This window comes from Lepidothrix coronata, unplaced genomic scaffold (assembly GCF_001604755.1).
Source record: "Lepidothrix coronata isolate B3197 unplaced genomic scaffold, Lepidothrix_coronata-1.0 Scaffold145, whole genome shotgun sequence".
Lineage (NCBI taxonomy): Eukaryota > Metazoa > Chordata > Aves > Passeriformes > Pipridae > Lepidothrix > Lepidothrix coronata.
This window is the reverse complement of record NW_016690325.1, coordinates 1023029-1050697: the sequence shown is the minus strand read 5'-3', so window position 1 is coordinate 1050697 and position 27669 is coordinate 1023029. Positions and strand designations below refer to the sequence as shown.

The 27669-nt window shown below is 38.0% G+C and overlaps 1 protein-coding gene across 15 annotated transcripts in view; it reads left to right on the top strand.

Annotated features, from left to right (window-relative positions):
* Positions 1–23169, top strand: part of ABLIM2 (actin binding LIM protein family member 2) — a 141739-nt gene extending 118570 nt beyond the window's left edge. For 12 of the 15 annotated variants that reach the window (XM_017828036.1, XM_017828041.1, XM_017828035.1 and 9 more), the window contains 5 exons: positions 2795–2853; positions 4839–4893; positions 6252–6316; positions 6501–6581; positions 19664–21410. In XM_017828036.1, coding sequence (XP_017683525.1) covers positions 2795–2853; positions 4839–4893; positions 6252–6316; positions 6501–6581; positions 19664–19777 — 374 coding nt within the window. In that variant the 3' untranslated portion in view covers positions 19778–21410. Of the gene's footprint in view, positions 1–2794; positions 2854–4838; positions 4894–6251; positions 6317–6500; positions 6582–19663; positions 21411–23107 lie in introns of those variants that run through there. The other 3 variants (XM_017828042.1, XM_017828032.1, XM_017828039.1) reach the window with 2 other exon arrangements.
* The last annotated feature ends 4500 nt before the right edge of the window (positions 23170–27669 follow it).

Sequence of the window (27669 nt, the reverse complement as noted above, 5' to 3'; positions counted from 1 at the left end):
GCACTTTTTTTTCCCCTTCTTTATGATTTTATTCACTCACCTGACTATTTTAATACCCATATACATCCTAAGTAGTTCCTTCTCTATTGAGTGTTTCCCTATTTAGTTCTGAATATTTATAGCCTGTCACATGCCCTATTGGCCACGGAAGAGTAGCTTCCCTGTCTCTTGCCCTTATGGTTGAGAACTCTGACTTTCAGCCCCATCTTTGTGGCATAGTCAGTATATCAGAGAAAATAAACCTTTGGGTATAGGTTTGGTGCCAAGTGATTACATGCAGGGTAGGGGGAATTAGCAGGCACCAGACTGCGAACTGCCAGTGATGTGTCCAAATATACTGAGAAAACAGCCCTGCATTCATCTGTCTAGCCTCTGAGCAAACCAGGGAAGGGTTACTCTGCTCTGGAAGGTATTTTGCCACATTACAGGATTTATATGCCCAGAAAAACACACCTAACAAGAATGCACATCAGTGAGAGGCTTGTGCAATTGGCGGGCAAGAGTGGAGCTTGCATCTCCTTACTTCCACCTGTGTGAATGGGTATTGTTAGTGTATATGTAAATGTTTGATGGTTAATCAAGTATCATAATTCATGATTTTAAGTGTCATATATTTAGGAAAGAAGACATATAGCAAAGTGTGTAGCCCTTGCTGTTCACGTGTCCCTGATGTTCTGAGAGACAACCTCAGAATACCCAGATTGGAGTGAATGTCATACAGGAAAAAGCAGGAACCATATTCCTGCAGAGGGTAGTTGATGTTCAGAACTTACCTAATTAGACAGAAAGATTGCTTTGTCTTGGCTAGTTACTCCAAAAAATTTGCTGTCCCAGTATATCTGCAGCAGGCTGTGACGGGGGCGGGGGAGGGGGGGGAGAAGAAAAACCAAAAAAAGGCAAAATAAAAAGTGTCTAACTTGGTGACTAAGTCCGTGGGAAACAGAAGCTAGTGAGATACAATCCCCTCTGGAGTCAGAGGGTTTCACTAGTGCGTTTTGGGCCATTTCGGCTCAGTTCTCCCGTTGGGTTTTCCCAGGCGGCCACACGGTGTCGCCTGTGCCCGCGGATGCGGCTCAGCCTGGGAGGCGGCTCCTCAGCTGGGCTGTGTCTGGTTTCAAACTGGTCTTTACCTTAGTGCATTTTTCCTTGGTAACTGAGTAATATTATTTGGAGATAGTACAAAACTCTCTCGCCTACATCTCTACATCTCTTTCTACATCTTCGCTGTAGCCAAGAAATTGAACTCCACACTGATGTTCAACAGTAGCAGTTTTTTCCAGGCAGGAGCAGAGATGATAGTTTTGTTGCAGATACAATCATTCTGTCTCACAAGCATTATACTTTTTGCCTTCTGGTGTCACTGCCATTCAGATAACAGGCAATTATAAGTTTCTCATTTCATTATCTTTTTCCCACTCTTAAATATAAAAAACTCAATGGTAAGAGATATTGGACTTGCAATTTAATGTGAGTTTATTGTTCCCTCTTTAAGTACATTAAGTGCTTTGAATTTTGGTTTTATCATGACTGTCATTCACTGACATACCCTTATTCCATTAGCTTTCCATCCTTGCTCAGTACTCCACCTTTTATTCTGTGGATTAAATACTCCTTCAGTGCTGTAGCCCTTAACTAGGTTACCTTTCCCCTGTGCTGAGTACTGACATAGCACAACTCCCAATGATCCCACTTCTTCTTTCCTTGTTTCCTTTTTATTTGGATAGCTGGAGAAACTTTTGCTATTTGTTTTAATATCATTTTCAGTGTTTAACTCAGCTTGACTTCTGGCAGTCTTCACTTTATCTCAGCACATTATGAACTCCTTGCTGATCCACCTTTTGTTTTTTCTTTCTGTATGCTTATTCCTAATAATCTCCTTAGGGTATTTATTAATCCAGTGGTGTCTGGATTCCCTTCCTACATTCCTTTCTGCACACAGACTGCTAAAAATTTTGACAGAAAGAAGAGTTGTACATTCAGTTCTTTGAACTAACTGACTTCTGTAACACTTTGCATCAGTTTAACATAGTTTCCTGTACTGGAATCAAGAATGTTTAATCTACTGTTTAACTTTTAAACATTCTTATTAGGGTCTTATCATTAAAAGTAAAGGCTCTTCAGTTGTCTCAGAGTGACCACACACAGTTTCATCACTATATTACATCATTTATCCGCGGTAACGCCATTTGCCAATTTTCTCCATCTTAAAACGTTCTTTCACTTGAGTGTTTATACTGTTGCTGATTTACTTTACCTGTAACTATATCTTAATTTTTGTTATTTTCCAAGAAGTTTTACAGAAAGCAAAAGAAATTTTATGTTTGTTAAGGGTTTTTTTTAAGTGGTAGGGTATCAACCCTTCTTTTTTAAGAAACAGAACCAAAAACCAGACTACATACAGCATGATCAGAAGTGATGTACATCTAAAATGATGATAACTTTAATCCCGGTTTCAAGTCATGATTTAATACTAAGTTGGAGGACAGAGATTTCACAAGCTCTCAAATCATAAGCTTTGCATCACACAGCTGCATAAAGCTTCCATAACATGAGCCCCACAACTCTCTTTGTGTCATGCCCTGGCGTGCTGTTATTTTTAGACATTGTTACACATGTTCACGTACATGAAATATGGAGAAAAGATGAGCATAGCTCAATTATATTTCATCTCATTGATAGGATGTACTTACTGATCTTGTAATTGCTGTTTCTGGATATTTTCTTGGATTCTGTGTTATAATAGGCTGTAAAGGATTTGCAAAAAAAATATAGCTATATCTTATGTCTTTTACAGGATTTCCATATTCTAAATCTGCTTCTCTACCTGGCTATGGAAAGAATGGCTTACATCAGGTAGGTATACATTTAAATACCTTCTCCAGGAAATAATGTATCATAAAGAGACAACTTGGTAACTAGTTGAAAATCTGCACAATAATAACACTTCAAAGGTGTTTTGGCTGCCAGCCCTGTCTGACAGATTCATACCCTGTGTGGGTTAGAGTTTGTCTCTCTGTAAGAATAAGACTGACTGAGGTGTCTCCTTTTAATTGTGTGCATCATGAGCATTAAGAGTCTTGAGTCTCCTCCCAACACAAACGAAGGTCTAAAATGTACAGGCTGCACATATTAATAGATCACAGTATAGCCTGAATTAATGATAGAGATGGTTAGGCCTATAATTAGGCAAGTAATGATCTTAGAGCAAAGCTGCTCCAGCCTACATCCATTGCATTTCTTGAACCATGTTCTGCTTTTTTCCAGTGTGCACGCACATGTGTGTGTGTATGTATGTGTATATACACACACAGTCATTGTACTTTTAAGGCAGGGAGGAAACTACAGACAGAATGACAAGCAGCAATCTAGAAGGAAAAATGCCTAACCAAATTATGATCAGATCACACTAGGCTTTTTTTTTCTAACTCTTTTTTTGCAGCTTTTATTATTCTTTAGAAAAAAGACATCTTTGACACTGTGGCCTCTCTTTCTCTCTGGAGCCTAGCATTATGGGTTGTCAGTTCATGGCTTATATTTTTAGGTGAAAAATCATTATGGTTTATAGTGATAAGCTGTCAATACATAGATGCATGTGCACTTACATTTTGAAGATTGATTTGTGTCCAAATTACATGGACAGGACCTCATTCAAATTCCCTTCTTTTTCAAAAGGAAGATGTGAAACCTGCAAAAGCACATAAGCAGGATTAAACTTCCCCAGAAATGAGTCAAACTGAGAGTCACTGGTAGGAGCTACAAGAGAGCAACTATCAAGGAGTACCTAAGTGGATTTTTCAGTAGTTACTGAAAGTTCCATCCTTTTGAGTTAATATTACAGGATTAGTTATGCATGTGTTGCTTTGATACCTGGTTGCCTGAGTTTGTCTCTGAAGCAATGAGTGGCATTTGATTGAATAAGATTTAGGAATTTGAAAGGGTCTATATAAACCCATTCCCACTTATGAGTCAAGAGTTTTTTCCCGACTTTTCAGAATAAGTTTTGCCCGTAACCTGAAATGATCAAGGCACTGAAGTGCCCAGCCACTTATGCCCAGGCACTGTGCTGGTGAGGCAGCAAAGCCATCCCAAGGCTTCCCACAGATGAGGCCAAAGCAAATTCAGGAAGCCATGCAATGTGATGGGAAAGCAGCAGATGGCAGCATCTGTCCCACCTAAAGGATCCCAAACCTGTAGAAAAGTTGAAAAGGTTGCTCCTGGTCAAATCCTTGAGGCCAAAATTCCTCTTAGGATAGATGTCCCCTGTTTGGATTGTAGGTTCATACCAGCATTTGTGGTTTGTTATGTTTAATCAGCCATCCCAGTGCTGCATAACAGAACAAACCAAAAGCAAACAATAAGGAGGCCTGCAGGTTATTGTGAGCATAGCTATGCACACTGTTGATACCCCAACAGGCAAAAATGAGACTTGGGGGAAAAAAAAGTCATATAATAATGCTTTTCTGATTTCCTGTACTGTTTTTCATAATAGCATTTGCCAGCAAAGGAAAAAGATAGCACATATACACAGTTGTCCCTGGCCTTAGTGGCATCAGCAGTGTGAAGCAGAAAGCAGGAGAAAAGTTTCAGTGCAGCATAAGTGAATTGTGATGATGTCAGTAAGATGTCTGCATCACAGGGAAGGGCATGTGACAGTTTCAGTCTTACCTTGCTTGCTTGAACAACTAGTTTGAGTGAGACTTATTTGTCTTTGTCTCACTCAAGGATCTGCATTTCAATTGCGTAGTAGCAGCTGGTTTTCTTTTTTTTTCTCTCAACAACATGCAGAGTGGTTTTGTGGTGTATTTTGCTGCTAGATTTCTTCTTTCTTTCTCTGTCAGCCTGAAAACATGGGCCAATATGAAACGGACCAGGAGGCAAGCTGGGGGATGAAAGGTACATTGCAATATCATTTCCATTCTGCTTTGTGTTTTCTTCCCTTGAGAATGTTTGTTAACGTATTACTATAAAGGTTACTATTCTGAGGTCATCCTGTAGTTCTCATAATAAGGCCTAAACAGAGACACAGCTCAGTATCATATTTGTCACAGAGAATCTTCTGTTTACCAAGCCTAACATAAAGGCCTGACTGAAGTCCTGCAAGTCAGAAGGTGATGCAACCAGGCTGAGTCAATAGTAGGATCCTTGATATGTGTCAACAGACTCTCTAGTGTTGGTCCCGTGTCAAAGACAGAAGAAAATTTAGGATAATCACTCCTTCGAGACTAATGTGAAAAAAAAAAAGTCCATTGTGCTTTTTGTTTGTGCTACAGTGTGGTTAAAATGTACAGAAATAAAAAATGAGAATTTATTTGCATTGTATTTTTTTATTGCAGTTTAAGTGGACTATGAACTCAATATGGAACTTGGGTTGGAATTTTCAAAAGAGCTGAGAAATTTTAGGAACATGCATCAATTCCTGGGGAAGAGTAGGATTTTATTTCCAAGACACCTGAACTCATTTTAAAAATCTTATTCTGATGCTTCACTTTTTGCCTCTGTGTTGATACAAATCTTTGTCTCTATGTTTGAATAGTTTAAAGTACAGGTTTTGAAAAGTAGACTTATCTCTTTTATTTCAGACCATAAAAAGGTCTGTGAAAACATATTGGCTATCCTGGTTGCATTTAATAATCAGAGAATAGATGACTTTTTGGTAGTCATATATATAGTCACACAGACCTACTAGAATTCTCTTGTGCTAGTATAGATCCAGGACTCATTGTCCACACACCTCCAAATAACTTTTTCTTCACTGTCGTTATTCCCACTGCAGTCAGCCCAAGTGCAGGATGTTGGCATCTTGGAATATTGTATTATCTTAATGGTTTTCATATATGTTCCCAAACTGACATGCCTGTAATAATCCATATATTTTAACTATTTTCAGTAAAGAACAATAAGGGCAGGACTTTTGGATGACAGACTGACTTAACTCTGCTCAAAAGCCTCCTGTAAAAAGAAAATCCCAATTTTGCCAGACATACTCACCGTGTAACCCAATGGCATCAGGAGATGGATTTTCTGTAATAAACCTTTGATTTCAAGGACTATTGCTTTGGTAATAGACAGTGTTATAGGCATTCAGTGCATGGGGGTTAAATTCTTACAATGCATGCAGTTATCCAAAAACTATTGAGAGGAAAGAAATGTAGTAGCATAACAAATTTATGACGTACCTAAATGTTTATTGTGGTGACACTAAAAGAACCTTACAAATTCTAAACTGTGAACCTGTTCTCATTCTCTTGCAGAATACAAGGTAAGAAGGGCTTTTCCAACACTGGAAGAACAAACAGAATCAGCACTTCCTAGCAAGGTTACATGGGTTCCTTTCTTTTTTTTTTTTTTTTTTTGTTGTTGTTAATTTTTGTCCCAGTGAAATATTTGTCAAATCAGGATGCAAGTATGTACCATTTAAATTAGTAAGTTCCCCACACGGCCATTTCCACATATCAGAATCAGATTCAGCTGGAGTTCATATGCTCTTGTCTTTTTAACAGATTTATCCTTATGAAACACTTATTGTAACAAACCGAGTTCGTGTGAAATTGCCTAAGGATGTGGACAGGACCAGGCTGGAGGTAGGAATGATATTTGCTCAGCAGCTTTGCAAGCATTTGTCCTGTTTGTTTACTATGCTAGATATTCTGGTGCGTAAGTAATAGCAATGAAGAAGAGAAGAGAGGAATAACATTATGTATTGTATTATATTTTATTTCAAAAAAATCAGTATGCAGGCTATTTAACTAAAAAAGAATAGTCAAAAACCTAGCAAATGTCTGACCAAATGGCATTTTAGAAAGATACTGATGAAACTCATTAGTTTTGGATGATTATACAGGATATTGAAAGTTCAAGTGGGGAGTGTGGAAACTTGGAGTTTGTTTTATTTTTAATTCCTACAAAAAACATCCTTCTAGAATAACGTAAATATTACAAATAGTCTCAGTTTATCCTACAAATACATGGGCCTATGTTTCCAGTCCGTTGTCTTATTCAGGCTTTCCTTTGGCTGTGTGATCCATGGTCACTATGCTACAGTTTTGCTGTAGCATCCACCTCTCTCAAAGAGTAGTAGTATAAGATGGAGAAATGCAAATATAATTTATTATAACAGAATGCTTAGTTTCCAAGTTCATGTTCAGGCAAAATTCCTGAGGTTGATTTTTTTTTGACTGAGCAATGACAGGACTGAATAAAGACTCACCTAAACTAACATATATTTCTGTGAATTACTATTAAGAATAAGAGATGTTTTAATAAAAATTAAGTGATAACAATATTAGACTTTTAGGAATATTTGTATCTAAATAAATTTACTGTATTTTTAACTTGATAACATGACAAGAAAAGAAAAAGAAAAATTAATTTTAAAGCAAGAACATAAGAAAAACTTTGAAGGAGCAGAAAGTCCCTCATTAAAGATAAATTTTTAAAAACAAATTAATTTATCAAATTTGCATACATGTAGTAGGTTTTCACATTGGTGTTATTTTCTTAAATACTTCAGTGTGCTTGTTGCTTGATTACCCAGCAAGTAGTGTTGCTTTGGTTGTAAGGAAAAAAGAGCCTCAAATGTGTGCTATTTTAAGCCTGGGATATAGCAAGGCATAATAGCAATAACAAAAGGCATGAAAAAGCATGAAAAAGGAGCAGGGAGTTGGAGGCATGCTCATCTGGACATATCTTATAAAGTGTTCTTTTATGTATATACATACACATGTGTATGTCTGTATTAAAGAATAGAGTCTTTGTTTAAACGCATCAGACTGGTCTGAATAGCAAATGTAGCTCTAAATTGCTTTTTTACGACAACATATAGTTTGCTTTGGATGGATCATGCCTGTCCTGGCTGCTGTTATCTGTAACTCACACACCGTCCTCAGCTGGGATTGCTGTTTGTTTAACATTGGAGTTGCTCAGTCTGCCTCACACCAGGTGTAGAACAGGGCCTGTTGGCTCAAGGAGCCCGACCACTTCAAAGATCTCACAGAGATTTGCAAAAAAGAACAATAAACAAGATCTGCTTCAAACCTGCACCAGAACAGCAATGAGGGGACCAAGCCAATCCTGCTGATTGCTGCGCTATGCTAAATGTGTGTGTCTGCGGGAAGGACTCCTTTGTAGACCATCTTACATTAAATAGGGATTGGTAGTTTTTTAAACAATTAAATTAGCAGAGTTTTAATAGGATTGTAACTACTGAAAAAGCGGAGTCAGCTGCTCATCTACACATTCAAACCATATGCAGAGTTAAGTGACAAGCACAAACCATTGCCTTCCCTGCCAGCCTCTTCCCCTCTTCCCTGACCTTTTCTTCTGTGTTACAGAATTGCTAGAAATAAGTAGCTTTGGATAGAAAAACAGTTTATCATTATTTCCTCTTGTGGCAGAAGAAGAAGAAGAAAATTGTAACTTACTTATTGACTTGTGCATTCAGCAGATTTCAGGCTTGTGCAAGACCCAGGACTCAAGGAGCCCAAGACTATGTGGGTTTATAGGTTTGCACAGAAACAGACACATTGGACACAGGCACACACAATGTCTTAGTAGAGGGCCCACATAACATATCTTAGTATCTTCAAGCTTTTGAGGACAACACTGGGAATACTGGAAGCAGGTATTAAGGTTAGATTTCACCATTTCTTGAGGTCCATTTCACATTTACTACAGGGTGCGATCCGATGCTTGGAATCTCTAGGAGGCAAGTGCTCTTTCCAATCAGAATTGGTTGCCAACTTATGTTCTACTCCATCCTGCACAGCCAATGTCATGTGTGAAAGGGCTGGATTTTTCCTACAGAAATGGACATAGCAGTGCTAAGTCCATGTATTGTCCAAACTGGAGAGTGATATAGCTAGGAAAATATTCTAAGAAAAAAAACATGTTCTAATACACTAATTTTATTCTGATCAGTTTTGAGGGCTGAAGCCACACCTTGCCCTCGCTGCTGCAAATCAGAACAAGCTCCTGAGTGTGATAGCTGTGGTCAGGGTACAGGTGATGCCAGTGAAAGGAAACTTAGAACCATTGTGTTTCATATCAGCTATCAAACCTGAAAGCAGTCTTACCGTGTCCTCTATGTTTAGAATATCTCACACGTGATGTTTCTGATTTCCTGGTCTACAGAGCAATAAGGTGACTAAATTTGCATGAGCTAGATTTATTTAACAGCCGTCTCACAAGTTGACTTGAAGCAAGCTCCAGTTTGTGAAACAATTTGTTGTGAACTTTGAATGATCCAGCATAGATGTCATGGAAAAGCCAGCATTGTTTGTCTCTGATTCCCTCTTCCAAGGGAAGTCACATATATTGAGTGTTCCTATCATGAAAAGTGAGCTCAAGTAGATGGTATTAGCTCCTGGGGTCAAATTAAGGGAGGCTGCAATGAAGGCTTGGCTGATGTTCAAGGACCACAGGAGGGTGGGGGTTTAATGGATGGCAGTGTTTTCCTAACTTTGCTCCCATTGTGAGTATTTTTTAGATTACGCTGTTGTGCAAGAAATTTATTTAAAGGATTATAAAAATATTTTCTTGTAAAAATGCATATTTTTCTAAGGCCAAGAGGTATCTAGAGATTAGGAAGGCTCAACTGGTAATAAATGCACTCAAATAATAGTAATTCTTTCTTCAAAAGTACATGTATCTAAGCACAGAAACACTCAGCATGTTTTTGTTTGCCTGTTTTAACTCAGCAGTGAGACAGAAGTACCTAATTCCTTGTGTTTCTCCAGGAGATGTTTATGCCAATAGTGAACTAATACATATAGCATTGAGAACTGGTCATAGTGAGCAGCCTGCTGAGTTTTAAATACATTGCTGGCTCTTTGACTTCTGAATAAATAGCCTGGATCTTGCTTTAGTATAAGCTGATTAGAAATGCAAGGAATTTACAGTAGATAAGGATTTGGCCAAGTACGTTTTTTTCGGAGCTTCTCTCTACCCCAGTGCTGTTTATTGTAATGTTAGATGAACGGAGCAGCATTCCCCTGAGCTATTCTAACAGGAAATGGTGAAGAACAAGTTCATTCAGATAATGTTGCAGAACAACAAAGCAGTAGCACAGGGGTGGATTATACAACCTGGATGAAGAAGAGGAATTGCACCCTCATAGCATCTGCAGATGACATGAACTTGGGGGACCAGCAGTTAATGCTTAGGTGAGCAGAGTCTCTGTTCAGAGGGACCTGGCCAGGCTGGAGGAATGGTTGACAGACTTCATGAAGTTCAGTGAAGATAAATCCAGATTCCTGCGTTTGTGACTGAGTAAGTGCCATTCAGCAGAACAAGATGGGAGGAACATCAGGTACTTGCTGAAAAGTACCTGATGATGCTGATGGAAAATAAGCAGAACGTGAGTCAGCAGCTCAGCTTTGTAGTAAAGGGGTTATAGAGTAAAACATGCCCTTCTCAGATGGAGGCACTGGAGAGGCAACAGTCACAAGTTGCAGGAAGGGAAATTACAACTGAATACAAGGGGAAAGTTCCTCACTGAAAGAGTAGTGCAGTGACTAGGTTGCCCAAGAGGCTGTGGAGTCTCTATGCCTGAAGGCATGCAAAACACAGCTGGACAAGGCCTCGAGGAACATGGTCTAATTTTAAAGTTGACCCTGCTTTGAAGACCTCCATAAGTCCCTGATTTGCTTAGATTGGTATATTCTGTGAAGACATAATATAATTACAAAACATGATTTTTTGGTGAACTTGCTGCAACGGCATTTGAAAAAATACATAATTTGGTTTATCTTGGAACTTTTTATCTTTCTTTTTTTTTTTAGCACAGGGGCTTAAATGTAAGTGTCCTGGAGCAAACTTCCCCATTGTGAACAACTTAAGTCCTGAGTTTTCAGAGACTATCACCTTTGGATGGTACACATTAGCACATTCCTTACCTGGTGGTTTTCCAGTGGTGTTCCATATGACCTTTTTCCCTTTTTCCCAAAGTTGGTCTTAGGACACTTTTGAAAATCTTAATAACTCTTTTAAATAATAAAAGGTGTTCAAGTACTTTAGCCTTGGGCTCCTAAAAGCATGTACTTGATACATTTATCTCAGATTGGATATTGTTTTCCTGGTCTTCACTCATAGTAATGCGGTTCAGTGCTTACGAATTCAAATTGATGGTTCTTGCCCAACTGAATAGATTTATTTCTTTTTTTCCTCCTGAAGTTGCTTTTATCACAGAGTATAACATTGCTTTTGTGGTCACGGGCTGGTAGTTTTGAAAGCCAGTATAGTTCAAGTCTTCTGTTTGGAAACCATCTTGTAGTGTTTTCATTTGATTTTCTTGTCTTAATGTATCTTAGTTTTTTTAGCCCCTTTTTTTGTTTTTTTTGAATGTCAGGAGTTAAAAGCATTATCTCTTCATGCCTATCAAATGCAGTAGAAAGTAAATTATTCCAGTTTTTGTTTGAGCCTGTTCATTCTTTGTTTGACAAGGATACACTGAAACAACTGCAAAGTAAAAAAAAAAATACTCTGGAATGTCAAGTAGCGAAGTTTCATTTGCCACCTTCTCTTGTAAACAGAAATGAGAGATTTAAATATGGGTGCGGTCTTGTTTGAACAGAGCACTCACATTAATTCAAGCATGCTTTTCCTCCTGGAACTGCTTGTCTGGATTTGCTTTAGGGATAACATTTTTTTCCACTAGTTTTTATTCAGCAATCACCCTGGGTTCTAGCCATTTGGGCTGCAGACATTTTAGGACTTGTTTCCAGTATTTGAGCCTGCATTTATAAGAGCCCAATCTCCTAGAATCCATTCATACGAGTAATGTTGTGTGTCCCACCTCCTCTGCAGCTCAGATGGGGAAATTCAGAGCAAAACTGGAATGCTGTGTGTTTTAACATAGAGAAGCGCAGTTTGTAGTTTGGGGCTGGATTTGAGGTTATAGGCTCCCTTTGCAATGAAGCTCATAACCTGGGGTGAAAAAGTGCAAGTCACTGACTTCAGTGGAACTACTTCATGCTGTTTAACTTGAAAAATGTATGTATGGCATTTCTTATTCTAGTCATGCGCTTGTGTTGTGATCAGTGATGCATGTCTATATCAGTTTTCAAAGCCTTTATAAAAGGAGCCATTATAAAATGAAAATATGCATTAGAAATGATGTGATATGATGTGAAAACTAATTTCTATATGAATGGACACACTGTAGGAGTGAACAGACATTAGATGCAGACCATTCATATTACAGATGCACTAAAGTCCAGACTAAGGGAAACTGGAAAATCTGCTTTAACAATAAGGTATTTTTTACCTAAATCAAATGAAATTTTTGAAACTCAAAATCTTCTTTATATTTTCATAATTCAGTATGAATTCCTATATTTGGGGTTATTTGTGACTTATTTTCTTAATTATATTTTTCTTAATTGTATTTTTATCAGCAGTCTGCTGAAGACAGTGACTTAGTGTCAGTATGAAAATTTTCATTTGGTTGAATGACAGGATGATGCCATAGTTTATCCTCAGAGATGTTCTATGTGTGTGCTGTTTACATAATATATGCACTGTTTACATAATATATTGATACACCTGAGAGAAATACTTGTATTTTTTTCAGTATTTTGTATCTTTATGGATGACTCAGCTGGGAAAAATACTGACTATACAATGCTACTACAGAACATTTTCTGTGTGCCTTGTGATATTTCACAAGAGGTTAGGCTGGAAGTACCCCTACAGTAGTAGTGCTGAGTGGAATGCAGGTTCTCTGTGAAACTTCATGGTACCCTGAAGTACTAAACAAGATACATCCACAGATCCAAGAGCCTTGTGTAGATGTTTGGAGTGATATCGGCATGGGGAAGGGTTTCAGACTCCTTTTCTCATGGCTTTCCCTGGGAACCTTTCTGGGGACTCACACTGCTACGTGGAGGGGGATCTACATCTTCTGCCAAGGCTTGGCTGTGCAAGGGCTCCATCTATGTGGGGATGTGACTAATTGCCTTCACCTCACATGACCACAATTGTAGTACCTGCTGCCTTTTCCTCTGGTCGACGGAGCTGCCCTGTTATCTTTTGATACCTTTTGAAGTTCATTAGGTGGCAACTCATGCCGTTTCTTAACTTCCCCTGCCCTATCACATAATTACTTAATAGTTTGAAATATTTATTGAGCATGAAGCTTAATTACACCGTAGATGAGCAGAACATTCAATACTCCCTTGGGAATCTGGCACATGGCTAATTACAGCTTTGTAATTAGCCATGCAGCACGCTTAGAACAAACCTCTAAGCCTGCCGAGCCCCAGCAGTGCAACAGAAAGAGGGGTGAAGAGTGCAGACCTTGTGAAAGCAAAATGAGGATTCAAAATTAAATAGAAAAAAGAGAAATTTTTCCAGCAAATTATGCTTAGGCATCTGAAAGTATTATTTGGGCTAAGTTTGAGAGACATGAGAGAAGGGAATAAAGGGGCAGGGAAGAGAAAAATTAGCTTTTATTTCTGGATTTGTGAATCAGAAATTGGAAGTGTTACAAGGACTTTGGACAAAAATGAATTGAAATAGACAACTACTTAAAATTGCATTCTATAAAACAGAGTGCACAGTAGTGCTTCAGACTGACACTAGCTGAAAGATTCACTGCGGATTTAAAAGGATTTTAATGCTCAGCTATCATTTCCTATGAACATCATAAAACAAAAAGCAAAGGTGAAAGAAACCTGAAGTTTTAAATTTCTCTAGGAATTAGGACTTTGATTTTTCTAGTCTTCAACTCATCACCTCCTGCCACCCACTATGTTCTTTCATTGGTTCAATATTGACTCATAAGGAAGTATGATATCCTCTGAATTTCCTATGTCTTCAGATTTTCACATGAGGACTCCCATCCAATTACTGACAAAGAATAGAGATGCTTGTGCAGCATGACCTGGTCACCACTTACTGCAGGACGGCTGTAGGTTAATTGAAATTTTTTCTTATTCACAAAAATGCCATGTTTCTAAGTGTGCTGATTTTGGCTGGGGTAATTTTCTTCACAGTGGCTAGTACAGAGCTACGTTTTGGATTTGTGCTGAACACAGGATTGATGATATAGCAATATTTTTGTTATTGCTGAGCAGGGCTTACACAGAGCCAGTAAGGTCTTTTCTGCTTTTTGTACTGCCACACTGGCGAGGAGGCTGGGGGTGCATGGGAGGTCAGGAGGAGACACAGGTGACCCAAAATGACCAAAGGGATCTTCCATATTGTATCATCTCAGTATATAAAGTAAGGGAAGAAGGAGAAAGGGGGGATGTTTGGAGTGATGGTGTTTGTCTTCCCAAGTCACTGTTACATGTGACAGGGCCCTGCTCTCCTGGGGATGGCTGAACACCTGCCTGCCCATAGGAAGCAGTGAATTAATTCCTGGTTTTTCTTTGCTTGTGTGCACACCTTTTGCTTTCTGTATTAAACTGTATTTATCTCAACTCATCTTCTGGCTTTTACCCTTCTGATTCTCTCCCCAGTCCTGTTGGTGGGGAAGTGAACAAGTGGCTGCGTGGGGCTTGGTTGCTGACTGGGGTTAAACCACAACGCTAAGTATTAGTTTCAAGCATCTCTGAATTACATTAAAAGCTCAATTATTCTTGGGGGAAAGAAATCTCAATTAAATAAACATTGTAACTGTCTAGAATTATTACTGGCTTTTTAGCAGGCCACAGAAATCTAAAGACAAGCCTCATTAACTTACAGTGAAAAGCACCACTTCTTTCTGAGATAACAGTGTGGAGCAAGTATTTGAATGTGCAATTAATCACTTTTGTTCTGAGAGAGTCAAAAATGAGCGAGTGTTGGTACCATTCGTTTTCACGTTCATGTTTCATAGAGCATGACAATTTTCTATTCTAGTGATTCCATTGCAGTGGAGAGGTTTAACACAGCCCTTGCTTAGTTCTGTATGTCGTAATAACAAACATCTGCATTTGAATTCTTCCATTGTGCATTTGTATGTTTTAGGAGAGCTAGCTACATAATTACAGCAAGGTGTGCTGTGCCTTATAGGTAACATCCAGGTGAGGAATAACAGCAACATTTGGTTCCCAAACTGCAGGCCACCTTCAGGCTTCCCAAACTGAGATCCCAAGGTTGTGATCCCATATCTCTAATCCAAAGCACTGTCAGTGCAGGTGAGATATTGTGCTTCTGAAAACATGACTCCTCTTCCATGGATGCATCTCGTGGACCCTCAATACTTTACTGGAGTCTCACTGTCTTTTTCTGATTTCACATGCAAGCTGGCACAAAATGCTATCCAGAACAAAAGATTGACCACTATTGACTTTAGAAGCCCCAGATTAATACAATTTTTTCAAAACAACATGCCCCAGATTAATACAATTTTTTCAAAACAACATGATGCCATAGTCCTTTATATTGTAGCAATTTCACACTTAAACTTATCCCAGATGCTGATGTTCTGATGCTGTGAGCTCCATACAGCAGTCTTTTTAGTGAAGAACCATCTTGAAACTGTTTACCTTATCTGTTAGCAAGGTTTTCAGGTAGCATCACGTTACCATCATTATGTTGCTTCCAAAATTACCTCACTTAAATACAGTCAGTTCAGAGTGTGGGCAGAATGGGACCATATCATGGTCCTCTCTACCCTCCTCGGTGTCTGTAATGTGCCCAGCTTTGCCATTGATGCAGAGCAGAGAAGGAGATTGAGTTAAGCTGCCTGAATATGGCCAAACTGTCACAAAGGGAACTAGGAATCACTTACTAGCACACTGTAAAACACCCAGACTTCCTATGTAAACAAGGCCAATACTGTTAAAAAAGGGGAAGAAATGTTACTTTTACTAATAAGTTTGGCCATTTCTTTAATGGCCCAATGATACATTATTAACAGAGCTGGATATTTTAAGCAGATCCATTCCTAAAAAAAAGGAAAATAAAACATGTTGTTGGCCTTGTAAAGCACTGCTTTACACACACAAATTCTCTCATACCTCAAGATGAATATCCTCCCTATTCCTACTCATAATTTTCAATTTCCCTTTTTTTGTTTGACTAATGAGAGAAGGTAATGCTTCAGTTAAGACAAATTAATATTCAAATAACTGAGAAGAAGCATAAATCAGTCCAAGATTTCTTAGAGGTGCATTTTTCTTGCCTACAGGTTTGGGAAGATCTCTAGGTTTTAAAGCTGTAAGGTTTAGGAAGGTCCCAACAATAGTGCAGACAAAATTTAATATCACATATACAAAGAAAAGTATGAACATTAACTTCCCACACTGGCCTATTCCCATGATGTTTAGACCCTTCAGATACTTGTAGACATTTACCATATTTTCCCTTAGTCATTGTTTGGCTGAGCTTATACATGCTTAGGCCTTTTAGTCTTTTCTCATAAATCAAACTGCAACCCATAATTACTTCCGTTACTTTTATCTGAAGCTTTGCCAGTTTGATGACATCTTTCTGGGATCAAGATTTATTCTAAAATTCGAGAGAAAACTGTAGTCATTGCTGCTTCTAGGGTCAGTCCCAAAGTTAGTGCCCGTGATGCTTAAGAAAGGGATGGTGAAAGTTTCTGAGATGCAGAGAGAAAACAGTGGGAACTGTGCTACATTGGGCACAGACTGGTGTCCTCAGAGAGGGTTCAGACCAAAGGGGAGGTGTTCCCTTCTACTAGATTTATTTTTGCATGTGGATAATGCATTGATGGAGTAAGAAATCTTGCTAATATTGCAGTCTGATTTTTAGTCCTTGAGATAAGAGCATATATGGAAGAAAATTAAAAGCAGAGAAACTGTGCTTTTCCATCTCAGTCACTGCATCCTTGGGCTGGAAACTCTCAATTGCTTTTGTAACAGGCAGAACCAACTGAAAACTTGTGCAAGGAGGAAAAAAAAATGGTGCTGTTGTAAAACAAAACTTTGGTACAATTAGAAAACAAGTGCATGCAAAGAATGAAGGTGATGTCATCTGGACACAAGCACAAGAGTACAGTGCACAACTAATTCATACTGGCTTGGATAGCTGTGTGTGTGGACTGAATAATCACTAAGCCTGAGGGCAAAGCAGAGTGATAGATGGCAAAGTACAGCATGGGAGAGGAAAGGGGGAAATGCACAGCTTTTACTGAGATGTGTGGCAAGCTTCATCTGAAGGTGAAGGTGTAGTGAGTATTTGGCACACTGGAGAGATGGGGTGATGTTGGTCTTGATGAGTTTCCCTCCACTGGCCTTCAGTACTGAAACAGATCCGATGAGACCACAGCAGTGTTTAGGCATACAAGGTGTAAATTACCTCAGGAAAATGGTGAAAACATACTCCTTTTAAAGTTTTACATTTCCTGTGGTTTTGGATGATTGGCAAAGTGGATTTACCTGCAGGGTATAGGCTTTCTCATTTTCTCTTTGAGAATGAACTACAGTTTGTCACTGCTTTCTCCTGAGTGAGGGATCATCTCAAGTCTTATTCACAATCTAGAAATAAAAATAAAATACAGTATGATACACTTTGCTCATCCATACTTCTTTTTCAATTCCACAACCTATAGACATGTTCCTTGCTGTGAGAAATTGCTGAATTTAAGCTTACTCTCATTTGTCCACTGAATTACCAGGAAAATGTTTTTAAAAAATCAGTGCAGAGAGGAGTTATTTTCTTTCCAAGCCAAGTAGAATTAAATTCTGTCAGTGAGAGATCGTTTCTAAAATACATTGTCAGATGTTGCTCATTTCCATGCAAAAAGGGGTCTTCTTTGCCAAATATGCATGGCGTGTTTGTTCCATGCTATGAGCAGTGCTTATGGTGGGTTGCTGTCATTGGTCAAATGAAAAATGAAGGCTCAGTTCCAAACTCTTAGTCACTGTTGTTCTGAATATGTGGAATCTCAAGGGGAAAAAAACCAAGGCTGTCCTTTTTTAAGAAACCACAAGGCCCAATGATGACCATTCAAGGTAATTATATGTAGTGATTTCTTACAAACAATTTCATTAGTTTTTCTTGAGTAATTTACATAACAAAGATAAAGTCACTGTTAATAAGTGGAAAGTAAAATTTTACTCTCAAATTTGTCAAAAAAAAGCTTTTTAAGATAGGGCAAATGGGGCTGTGCTCATCCTGGTCAGGTAAACCATTGCGGGATTGCCAGGGCATGTTAGCTTGCTCCCTGCCACAATTTTGGCTAATATAGGGTAGCACTTTTCCAGATGATGCTGGGATCTGATTGAAATGCTGGACAACCTTGGCCTATTTGAATTACTGGTACATAGTTTAAAGGACCCAGTGGCTCCCCTTCGCCTGGGGAGTGCTGTGCTCCCTCCTGCCTTCAGCACGTTGCCCTCAGTGTTTGCTGGTAGCATTCATTATTCATACTCGTGAGGACTGTGTCTCCTTTAACATTACTCCAGGCTTGCTTGCTGGCATGTGTCTGGAGAGTGAGTCATGTGGACTAGATGGTGGTTTTGAGCCTTCTCCAAGTGATGAGGACACTGAACCCAGGTTTTTCACCACCTGGGAAGTCCTTCAACCAGGAGGCAGTGAGCTGAAAGGAAAGGGCTGATGTCCTTCCCTTGAAATGACGCAGTTGTCTAATGTGTGAAGAGTTTGATTCTGCTGTGTGAGGCAAGTCCAGGCACAAAGCTTAGCAGCTTTGTGGGACCTAATTTTTGGATGCAGGTGGTACTTCAGCAAATGCTGAAATGCTGAGGATGGGGCTGCCTGGGTGTGCCTGGAAGGAGAACTGTGTCTGGGGAGCTTTAAGTGAAGAGCTTGGTTGGGGAGGAGAGAGATTGGAGGCCTTGTCCCAGATTTCAAGGAAACCTTTGTGGAAGACAGGAGTCCATGTTTAAATATTGCGATTTTTAATTATCATTGCACTGAATGCGTCCCTTAACTCATCAGAAACAGAGAACCGTAACTGATACTGATGAAGTGCTTGAGCAAGGGTTAGTCCACAATTATCAGAAGAATTTGACATTATATTAATTTCTAATTCATACATTTACCTCTTCCACCTTTTCTGTATGTATATTAATAATTGTTAGGGAATTGTTATCCTACCTCCCTCCAATTCTTTATATTGAATTTCTTCCCTTTCTCTTGATCTCACTTTTTACTTTTTTTTTTAATAGTGAATCACAGAAACATCAAATAGAAGCATATTTTTTGACATTTAGAAAAAAACCAACCTTATCCAACTTGGACTTCTGACTAGAGTCTATTCCCATGGTTAAGCACATTTTGGATTTAAGAATTTAGCAATGTGCTCTTTCCTTTGTTACAAGGGTGCTATTAGTGGACCAGTGTGGTGTCCACTGCTCTCATTAAAGATCAAGGCAAAACAAATCCAACTCTGAAATTACATTGTTATCAGACTCTTTAAAGTCCTGGAATGACTTAAATTTGTTTCAGTGTGCTTTGTCATCAAGCACTCTGGGTAAACACATACTTTTTCCCAAAAACCATAGTTTCTGCTCAGTTGGAACTATACTGAAAAGACTTTTTTTTTCAGAAGTCACTACTGCCATCAATAATTTCATTTCCCAGCTACTCTGAGCTCGTTTGGTTTTGATGCAGTCTTTTCCAGAACCAATTTTTGAATTTAAATGCAAACCTTAATGCATTATTTTGTGGTATGTTTTAAAACTTAGGAAGGGCAGAAATATTCCTGTGCACAGATGAGCTTAATAATACCTTTTGTATTTTCATTTTCAAGAGGCATTTGTCCCCTGAAGAGTTCCAGGAAGTCTTCAAAATGAGCATTGAGGAATTTGATCGGCTGGCACTTTGGAAGCGGAATGACCTGAAGAAAAAGGCCCTGCTTTTCTAAACCCTCCTGGATAAAATATGTGCTTAATCAAAACAAAAATAGTCTTGCCAGAACTATCACATGCACTTGCTGTTGAACCATTGTCCAGCTTCATTGTGTTAGTATGTGTCGGGGGAAACAAGACAGATTAGATGGTAATGTGTTGGGATACAGAGAATTTGCTAATCCTGCATTTCCAGCCAGTTTTGTCAGTAACTCCTGGTCCTACCCAGTTTACAACGTGCGAAAAATCTAGCTTTAAATTTATTGTTGCTTGCAGTTATTGCTTGATGCATATGGAAATTCTGAAAGGAAGAGAAAAAAGTGTAGCTGTGACACGGGAAATGCATCCAACATTTTGTTCCATTAGGTTTTATAATGCAATTTTTACAAAATGAAGTAAGTAATTCATATAAAATTTTCCAGTGGGGGATCACATGCTATAAAAAATATGGTAAAAACCAAAGAAAAGCATATCCGCAAGCAATTATTGCAATTGTTTATGTGTGGTACTTTTTAAGAATGAAAGCAAAAATATGGAAGCACCTTAATTCTACTTCTTATATTTAAACACAGCGTACTCTTTAAAAGGTCCTATTTGTCTAGAAGGTAACTAGCTATCTTTAATTACAACACCAGAGTTTTTATTTTATTAAGAATATATTGTGACATAAAACAGTTATAATCACTAAAATGTATACAGACCTACGTAAAGATTTAGTCCCATTCATCAGGAAAACTGAAGCCTTATACAAAACTGGTTTAAGAGTGTATTGTGCCAGAGGACTGTGTTCTCCTACTACTTTGGGGTGTTTGGAGAACTTTTTTTTTACATTTCATGCTGATAAAAATACCATGCAATCTTAATTAGTATGTAGATAGATCTATCTACCTATAAAAGAATTATTTTCATTAATATATGTCCTAAGTGAAGACACTCTTACTTTCTCAACTTTCTGGCTTTACATAATAAGCCATGAGAACTGTGAGGGCAATTGGTAGATGTGGAAATGGAACAATGTGGAAATGTAACAAAAAAAGCTTGGTGTGCTCTATCAATAATACAGCCAATTATAATCAAATATATAAAACCCTCATGCATTACTATTTGCATGTTTCTGTACAAATCAATTTGAAAAGAAAAAATCCTATGTGATACTGGTGCAGTACCTTGAAACTATCTTAAATAACAAGAAAAGCTAACAAAATCTAAGTGTTTGATATGAGCGTTAGACCTTAATATCTCTTCCAGCTGAAAGACTTTATTAAATTTAATAGTTTCATATGATCAGAAGTATGGTTGCTGACAAAGAATGTTTTAAAATGAGTTGCTAGTTTTGTGTGATACTAAAAGAGCATTACAAAAAGTACGTTTTTCAGCCATGTGTCAGTATTTTGCATTTTTACTGCCTTGAATGTTTGTACTCACCTCCTACTTCACTATGTCTTTTTGCATTTCCTTAAAGTAACTGGTTAATATATGCACTACAACACACTATTTCAACTTGGAAAAATCATAGCATTGAACATGCCTTCTTCCAACTAACATTCAAAGTCCATGCTGTTGGAAATAAATATTTTCTCATGACCTAAATGTTTTGTCTGATGATACAAATGTTAAAAAAAAATTCATTAAAACAAAGACATAACTGAATGACTTTTCTAATGTGTGTATAATTTTTAGATTGTACTGTTGCTTTGGATAGGGTCTTCCCATGATATTAATGTAATGCCACTGAGGAGAGTATTGAGTGAACTTCAGCGTGTCAAGTTACTGTAAAGTTGGTCATGATTTAAACAATCCATGTTCTGCCTGCACATGAAAACTGGCAGTGCACTGAAATGGGTCAGTCCTAAACATGATCAGCAAGGCCCATTGCTACTATGAAAAGCTAAATCCAGCAGAACAACGGGTGAGAGAATGATGATGAGGAAGTTAGATGTTGGTGAAGACCGCTCTTCTCATCTGCACCTTCCTGGGACATCAGATTGATTGCAGGCATCTTCTCACTGAGTAAAAAAACTGTAGGTTGATCAAATATGTCAGTGCAGATCAGGTTAGATATGGAACTTTATAAATAATTTGAAAATTTCTTTCCCACAGCAGCTGTTGTACTGGTGTAGGATTCAACTTATGCCATAAGGAAAAAGTACATTACTAAGAAGCACATATGATCAACAGCTCTGTGCTGCTGTACTGTTTTATGTATCAGCAGATGTATGGCTGATGGCAAGTGAGGATGGTGAGATCATGTGAGCTGCTTGACCCATTTACACTGTTTTGAGAAAGTTAATCTTTCTCAATGTTATAATGTCAACACCCTTAAAAGTGTCTCTTGAAGGTCCTTGCCTCAGGTAGCTGAGCTAAATCAAATACAACTCTTACTTTACATGCCCCCATGTAGACATTTTAGTTCGCAAGCATCAGTTCTTATCACAGTGCACAACTGTATTGGGAGTAGTACCCCATCATCTTTCTATATTTGCTTACAAGTCCTTTTGTCATTCTGTGCTCCCTTTTATGGTCAACGAAGAGAAAAAAGGGTCTTCAGTCAGATCCTGATGTTCAAAACTAGTGAGATGAATTGCCCCGATCCTATTCCTGTGCACTGAATATAAAGAAAGCCAGTCTCACTGCAGAAGTATACATTGCAGGCTGTCTAATCTTAGATTAAATTAATTCTATGCCTACAGTCTATCAGTGAAAATAAGCCAAATTTTATCAAGTTGGTGGAATACCACTGGCAGTTCCTTGACCATGTTACCAAATCACTTTCAAGCCACCAGGAAAGTACTTCGAATTGCACAGATCTAACAAAACACCCTAACACAGTAATTCTTTGTGTTCATTATACTATTCACTAAACAGGCATGTATTCCATGCCAAACACACAAAAATGTTTTAGAAGACAGTCAGTTTATCAACTTATGTTGCTACTACCAGCCAAAACCAAAAAGGAATTTTGGCTTTCATACACAAAACTTTAGCTAACTTTAGAAGAACAACTACTCTTGTGTGTCCTTCTTATTTCATTTTCCTGAAAGTTTGAAATGGTCTGTAGATGTCTGTTCTGTGCAAAGGTGGCACAACTCAGCTGTTCGTTTTGTCAGATGATACATGCCAGTGTATCACTCTATATTTAAAGCATCTACTGTCATATGGTGTAGTGACTTATTCAGTTATGCTTTCTAGCCTAACTAAATTCACATTTACAGTACGATATTGTGTGCTGGATTTGGCACCAACCCAGTGTAAAACAGCCATAAAGTGAGTAGCATTGTAATTCACTTCACTGCTAAGTTTTCCGTACATCACCTAAATTCCATAAACCAGACCACAGTATACCAGAGAATACAAGATTTCTGTTTCTAAAATTGATCATGTTTTCCTCATTTAAAAATTGCAAGTTGGAATTTTAGTCATGTAGTTCTCTTTCAGGAACTTTGGGTGTCTAATTAAATGTGAACAGACTAACATGCAGAGTCAATACTCTGGTTTATTTTAATAGAGTTCCATATACTAATCTTAAATAGCATTATGAAATGGAAAATGCATTTCAGAGTAATGAGATAACACTTTGCCAGATTATTCCATCTGATAGTGTGGTCTGGCACTGGCAGTAAAAAACTGAGAGTCTCGACAAATCATAGGCTGTTTTTCAGATAATGCTCTTTAGAGTTATTAAGTTACTGTTCTATAGTCTTGTTTTCAAGGACATGCTGTCTTTCAGCATTTTGTTAAGTATGGATATGGCTATGCAGCTCAAAAGGGGATCAATATAGCTCTTGGTGAAACTTATTTTGATATGTATACAAGAGGCAAGGGAATTCTGTCAGAGATTTCATTTTCATTCTTGGATCTGAGTTGTATGTCTCAGCTGTTCATGACAACCCTGATGTATGACCTAATTCTCACCTCATGTATTTTAAAGACGTCTCAAACACAGCAATGAAAGAGCCAACTTATTTCATCATCTTAGTCTTTGAGACAAAGGAACACATGGATTTTTGTGGTTGCTGAGGAATATCTGAGCAACAATTCCAGATAGGAAACCGGGCATGCCAGATTACCATTATAGCTGTCTGAGAAGGCTGGACATTTTTGTCCGACCCTCTGCTATTTCTTTTCCTTGTGGTTCAGGGGAGAACTCTGAAACTTTAATTGCAGAAACAAGAAATTACATAGTTGTGAGACACTACCTGGAATCTAGTAACCCTCTGAGACAAGGTTAGTTTTACATGAGCAAAAAAGTTATAGTTCAGACCAAAACAGACTCCTTATCTTTCATTCCTCATTTTGATTTTTTAACATTTCCCTAGTGTGAACAAGCCAGACCATTAATTTTATCAACCTTTTCACAGATCTGCAGGAAAATGCTGTTCTGCTATATGAAAATGAGCTAGGTGAGATCCCAGGCACTTCTGTCTGTCTGGTGCATAAGCTTCAAAGTGTCCTTATGTTCATATTCTCCTGCCCCTTTATTTTGTGTGTGAGGAAAAGGGCAGGGTGGTGTTCTTCTAAGGTTCCTAAGGTCTAGACTGACCCTTGACCAATGTGATTATTTGATAGGTCACCATCGTGGCTACCATTTTTCAGATACCTCAAATATCTGAAAAAAAGATGACTGTTTTTAATACTGCAATGACAGGTGTAACCCTCTTGTACGTGTAAAATTATACTGGAGGTTGCACCCCTTCTTCATATCCAGGCTGCTTCTGAGGTATGGCCTAATCCTTAAAGGCTCATGAGAGCTGCTGGCTCAGGCTTTTTGAGTCTTTGTATCCCGCCTCACAACCACCACCTCTGTGAGTTACGGCCGAGAGAAGTAAGTGGTTCTAATTGCTCTTATTTTCGTGATTCAGCACATTTTCTTCCTACCACTCAGTGTTTGACATCTCGACTACTATGCATGCAGGTATGTGTAAGGTAGGTTCCATTTTTTTTTCCCCAATGGTTCCACAAACCTGTGCAGCACCCAAGAGCTTGGGAGCAGCCAGGCCTTCCCTGCCAGACTGCCCAAGCAGCAGCTCCAGAGCAATCAGGAGGAAACCAAAACCAGACAAAAGTGATTTGTCCCACCTAGGTAAATGTATCATGATTTGGGCTTTAAGGAAGAGGTTTACTGTCTTAGCTATGATGTATTTGCCTTTTATTAGAAGTCTTTATACCCTTGATTTCTGTTTCTGAATCTCGTTATATTTGTGTCCTGGATGACCTGTTTTCTCCATTTGCTATGGTACATTCTTTTATTACATCCTCCAACTCATCTCTCCACAAAAAATTGCAATGTTTTCCATTCCTTTTGAGATTTAAACCTTTCTCTGCCCTTGATAATTTTTTTCTGCAAACTCCTTTCAGCCCATTGTACCTTGTATTCAGGAATGGTCTGACAAAATAAAGGCATTGCAGTGTTTGCTTCATATTTGCCGTATTGTGTCAAGCACTATAATTTTTTTTTTTATGGGGGAAGAAGAAAGCTAAGAATGACTGACTTTTTATTACAAATCTACATTATGCTGAAGCCTTGCTTGACCCAACCTCACTATTGCAAGGGGTTTTTTTCCTCCCAAGTGGACATGATTCTGAACTCTGACATGAGTCATTATTATTTCTTGCGCTACTACTATAAATTTTTTATTATTAACTGATAATTAAGAAGGTACCATGATTGATAGCAAATTAAACAACTGAGGTTGTTAATGGTCTGTCTGAATTTGCTTTCAGCTCTCTGACCTGGAATAATTCACTTGAGGAACAAGGTTAAAACTCTTTATGTCACTTGACAGTTTTGCTAGTCAGACTTCAAAAAAAAAAATTCTCTCAAGGATGTGGAGTATAGAGCTCCCCACTTTGAGCTCCCCATTTTTTCCCAACTTTGTACTAGATGTTTTTCATTTCCCAGTTAGTTTTTGATAGATTGGAGTGCCTGGAGGACTTTATGAGTCACTCTATAAGCATCAAATTCTTCAAATTGCATTTTTTTGTCTTAATCCTTTTTTTCAGTATAATAACTGGTTATTTTTATAGTGCAATAAAAATAACATAATAATCAAAGACTACTGAAAAAATTTATCCATTTTAAATGGCACAGAAGAGAATATAAATACAGAATAGAAGCTGAAATATTTTCTTTGAGTAGGGGCTAAAATTACAGGGTTCTACAGAAGAATGCTCTCCTGTGGGAGGATGCTACTGCTCTAGGTTATTGTGAGGTGCTCAATTTCAAGGCAGACACCTTCTTCCCGGGTCTATAAATATTTTTGATAATATTCCATAAAAATGTAAATATTAGATTATGTGCTTTCACATTTCCTGTAACTTTGTACCTCTGAAATATGCTTACTTTTAAATTAGTATAATTTGGACCTTCACCACTAATTTAGGCCTTCAACAATCACTGGATGGCTAAGATTAGGATTGTTACATTAACATCAGTTTGGCAACCCTGCTATTATTCTGAAATTGTAAGTATTTATGAAAATTTTCTTTACCCCTAACTTGCTTACTAAAAAATGGTGAAACGTCTACTGTAAAAAATTCAGTAAGAATTAAGGAGGCTGATACTTGCAAACCAAAACTTACTCCATGTCGTCAGACCTTGATTTCCAACACTGCACACAGGTTAAGCATTAAAGTAGCAGGTGCCCAACCATAGGCAAGGTCTTTTTCTTTCAAATCCTTCTAATTTGAAGGCTTAAGTGGAAAAAATGGAAAGGGTTTTTAGAGTTAAAAAAGTTTAGCTTTGTAATTTTTAACAGTATTGTTAAAAGCAAAAGTGGCCAAGCTTTCTTGAAGGAGTAACAAAGTTGCTTATGTAAAAAAAGGAATGTATCACAGTGAGTCACAGTAAATAATGTGTAAATAAGGAGTGACTTAAATCAGCTTTTCCAGTGCTTAAAAAAGCGTTCTCCTAGGAAAAAAGTACAAAGTAATGGAGGTGTAAAACAACAGAGTGGGTTTATCTGAATAGCTGAGATTTCAACAGAATTACATGGGCATTATTTTGGCAGATTATAAGTTTAAGAACTGTCCCTTCCTTGATCGTGATGAAAAAGGTGAAGGAAGGTTTAGAGTTTCATACCTTGTTGAATAACGCGTTTGGGAAGAGAGGCAGGGAAGGGATGAGATTCCATTTTTGGCCCAGTCTTGCTTGAATTCAAAGAAAGCGGGGACAAGGAGGCAAGATTTACAGCAAGTCTTTGCTCAATGTGTGCAACTTCAATATAAAAATAAAATTATGAGAATAGGAATTTTTTTCAAGTTTGTACTACCCAAAGGCAGAGCTACTTTTCAATGATTCTAAGGGTTTAATAAGCATTTAATAAAAGGATGTTAGCATAGTATTTTGAAAATGTCAGTCACTAAATGCTAATCCCACTGAAATCACTGGCAATTTTACCTGCACCAGAGCATAAAGGTCAAGTTATATAGAATTTCTTCCAAAACTGATATCAGGAGGAATTGTTTGCTTACGTTTAGCTCAAACAGAAGAATATAAGTAGGAAGTAACCATTTTTAGCTGCACATCAAGTTTCTCTAAAATGTATGTTATGCTTTTGTATGTATTCCCTCCTTTGCCCTGATTCAAAATCAGTCAGCAGTGGAATGAATAACCTAATTTAAGATCTCTGTGAGGAGAGTTGCAAATAGTTTTTGTTACACAAGTGAAGACCTACCTGTGTGGAGAGTAAGGAGAGGACCGTGGCTTATATAAAAGCTGTATAATCACTCTTCTTGAAGTTTCTATAATACACACTTTTATCCAAAATATAATTACTTTTTCCCCCAGTGAACCTGGAAATTATGTGGGACCCAAGAAAAAATAACTCATTGAAAAGATACTTAAACAAGACATTCTTTAAAAAAAAAAAATCATAAAGATGCTGAATATTACAGTCTTAATAGCAATAGA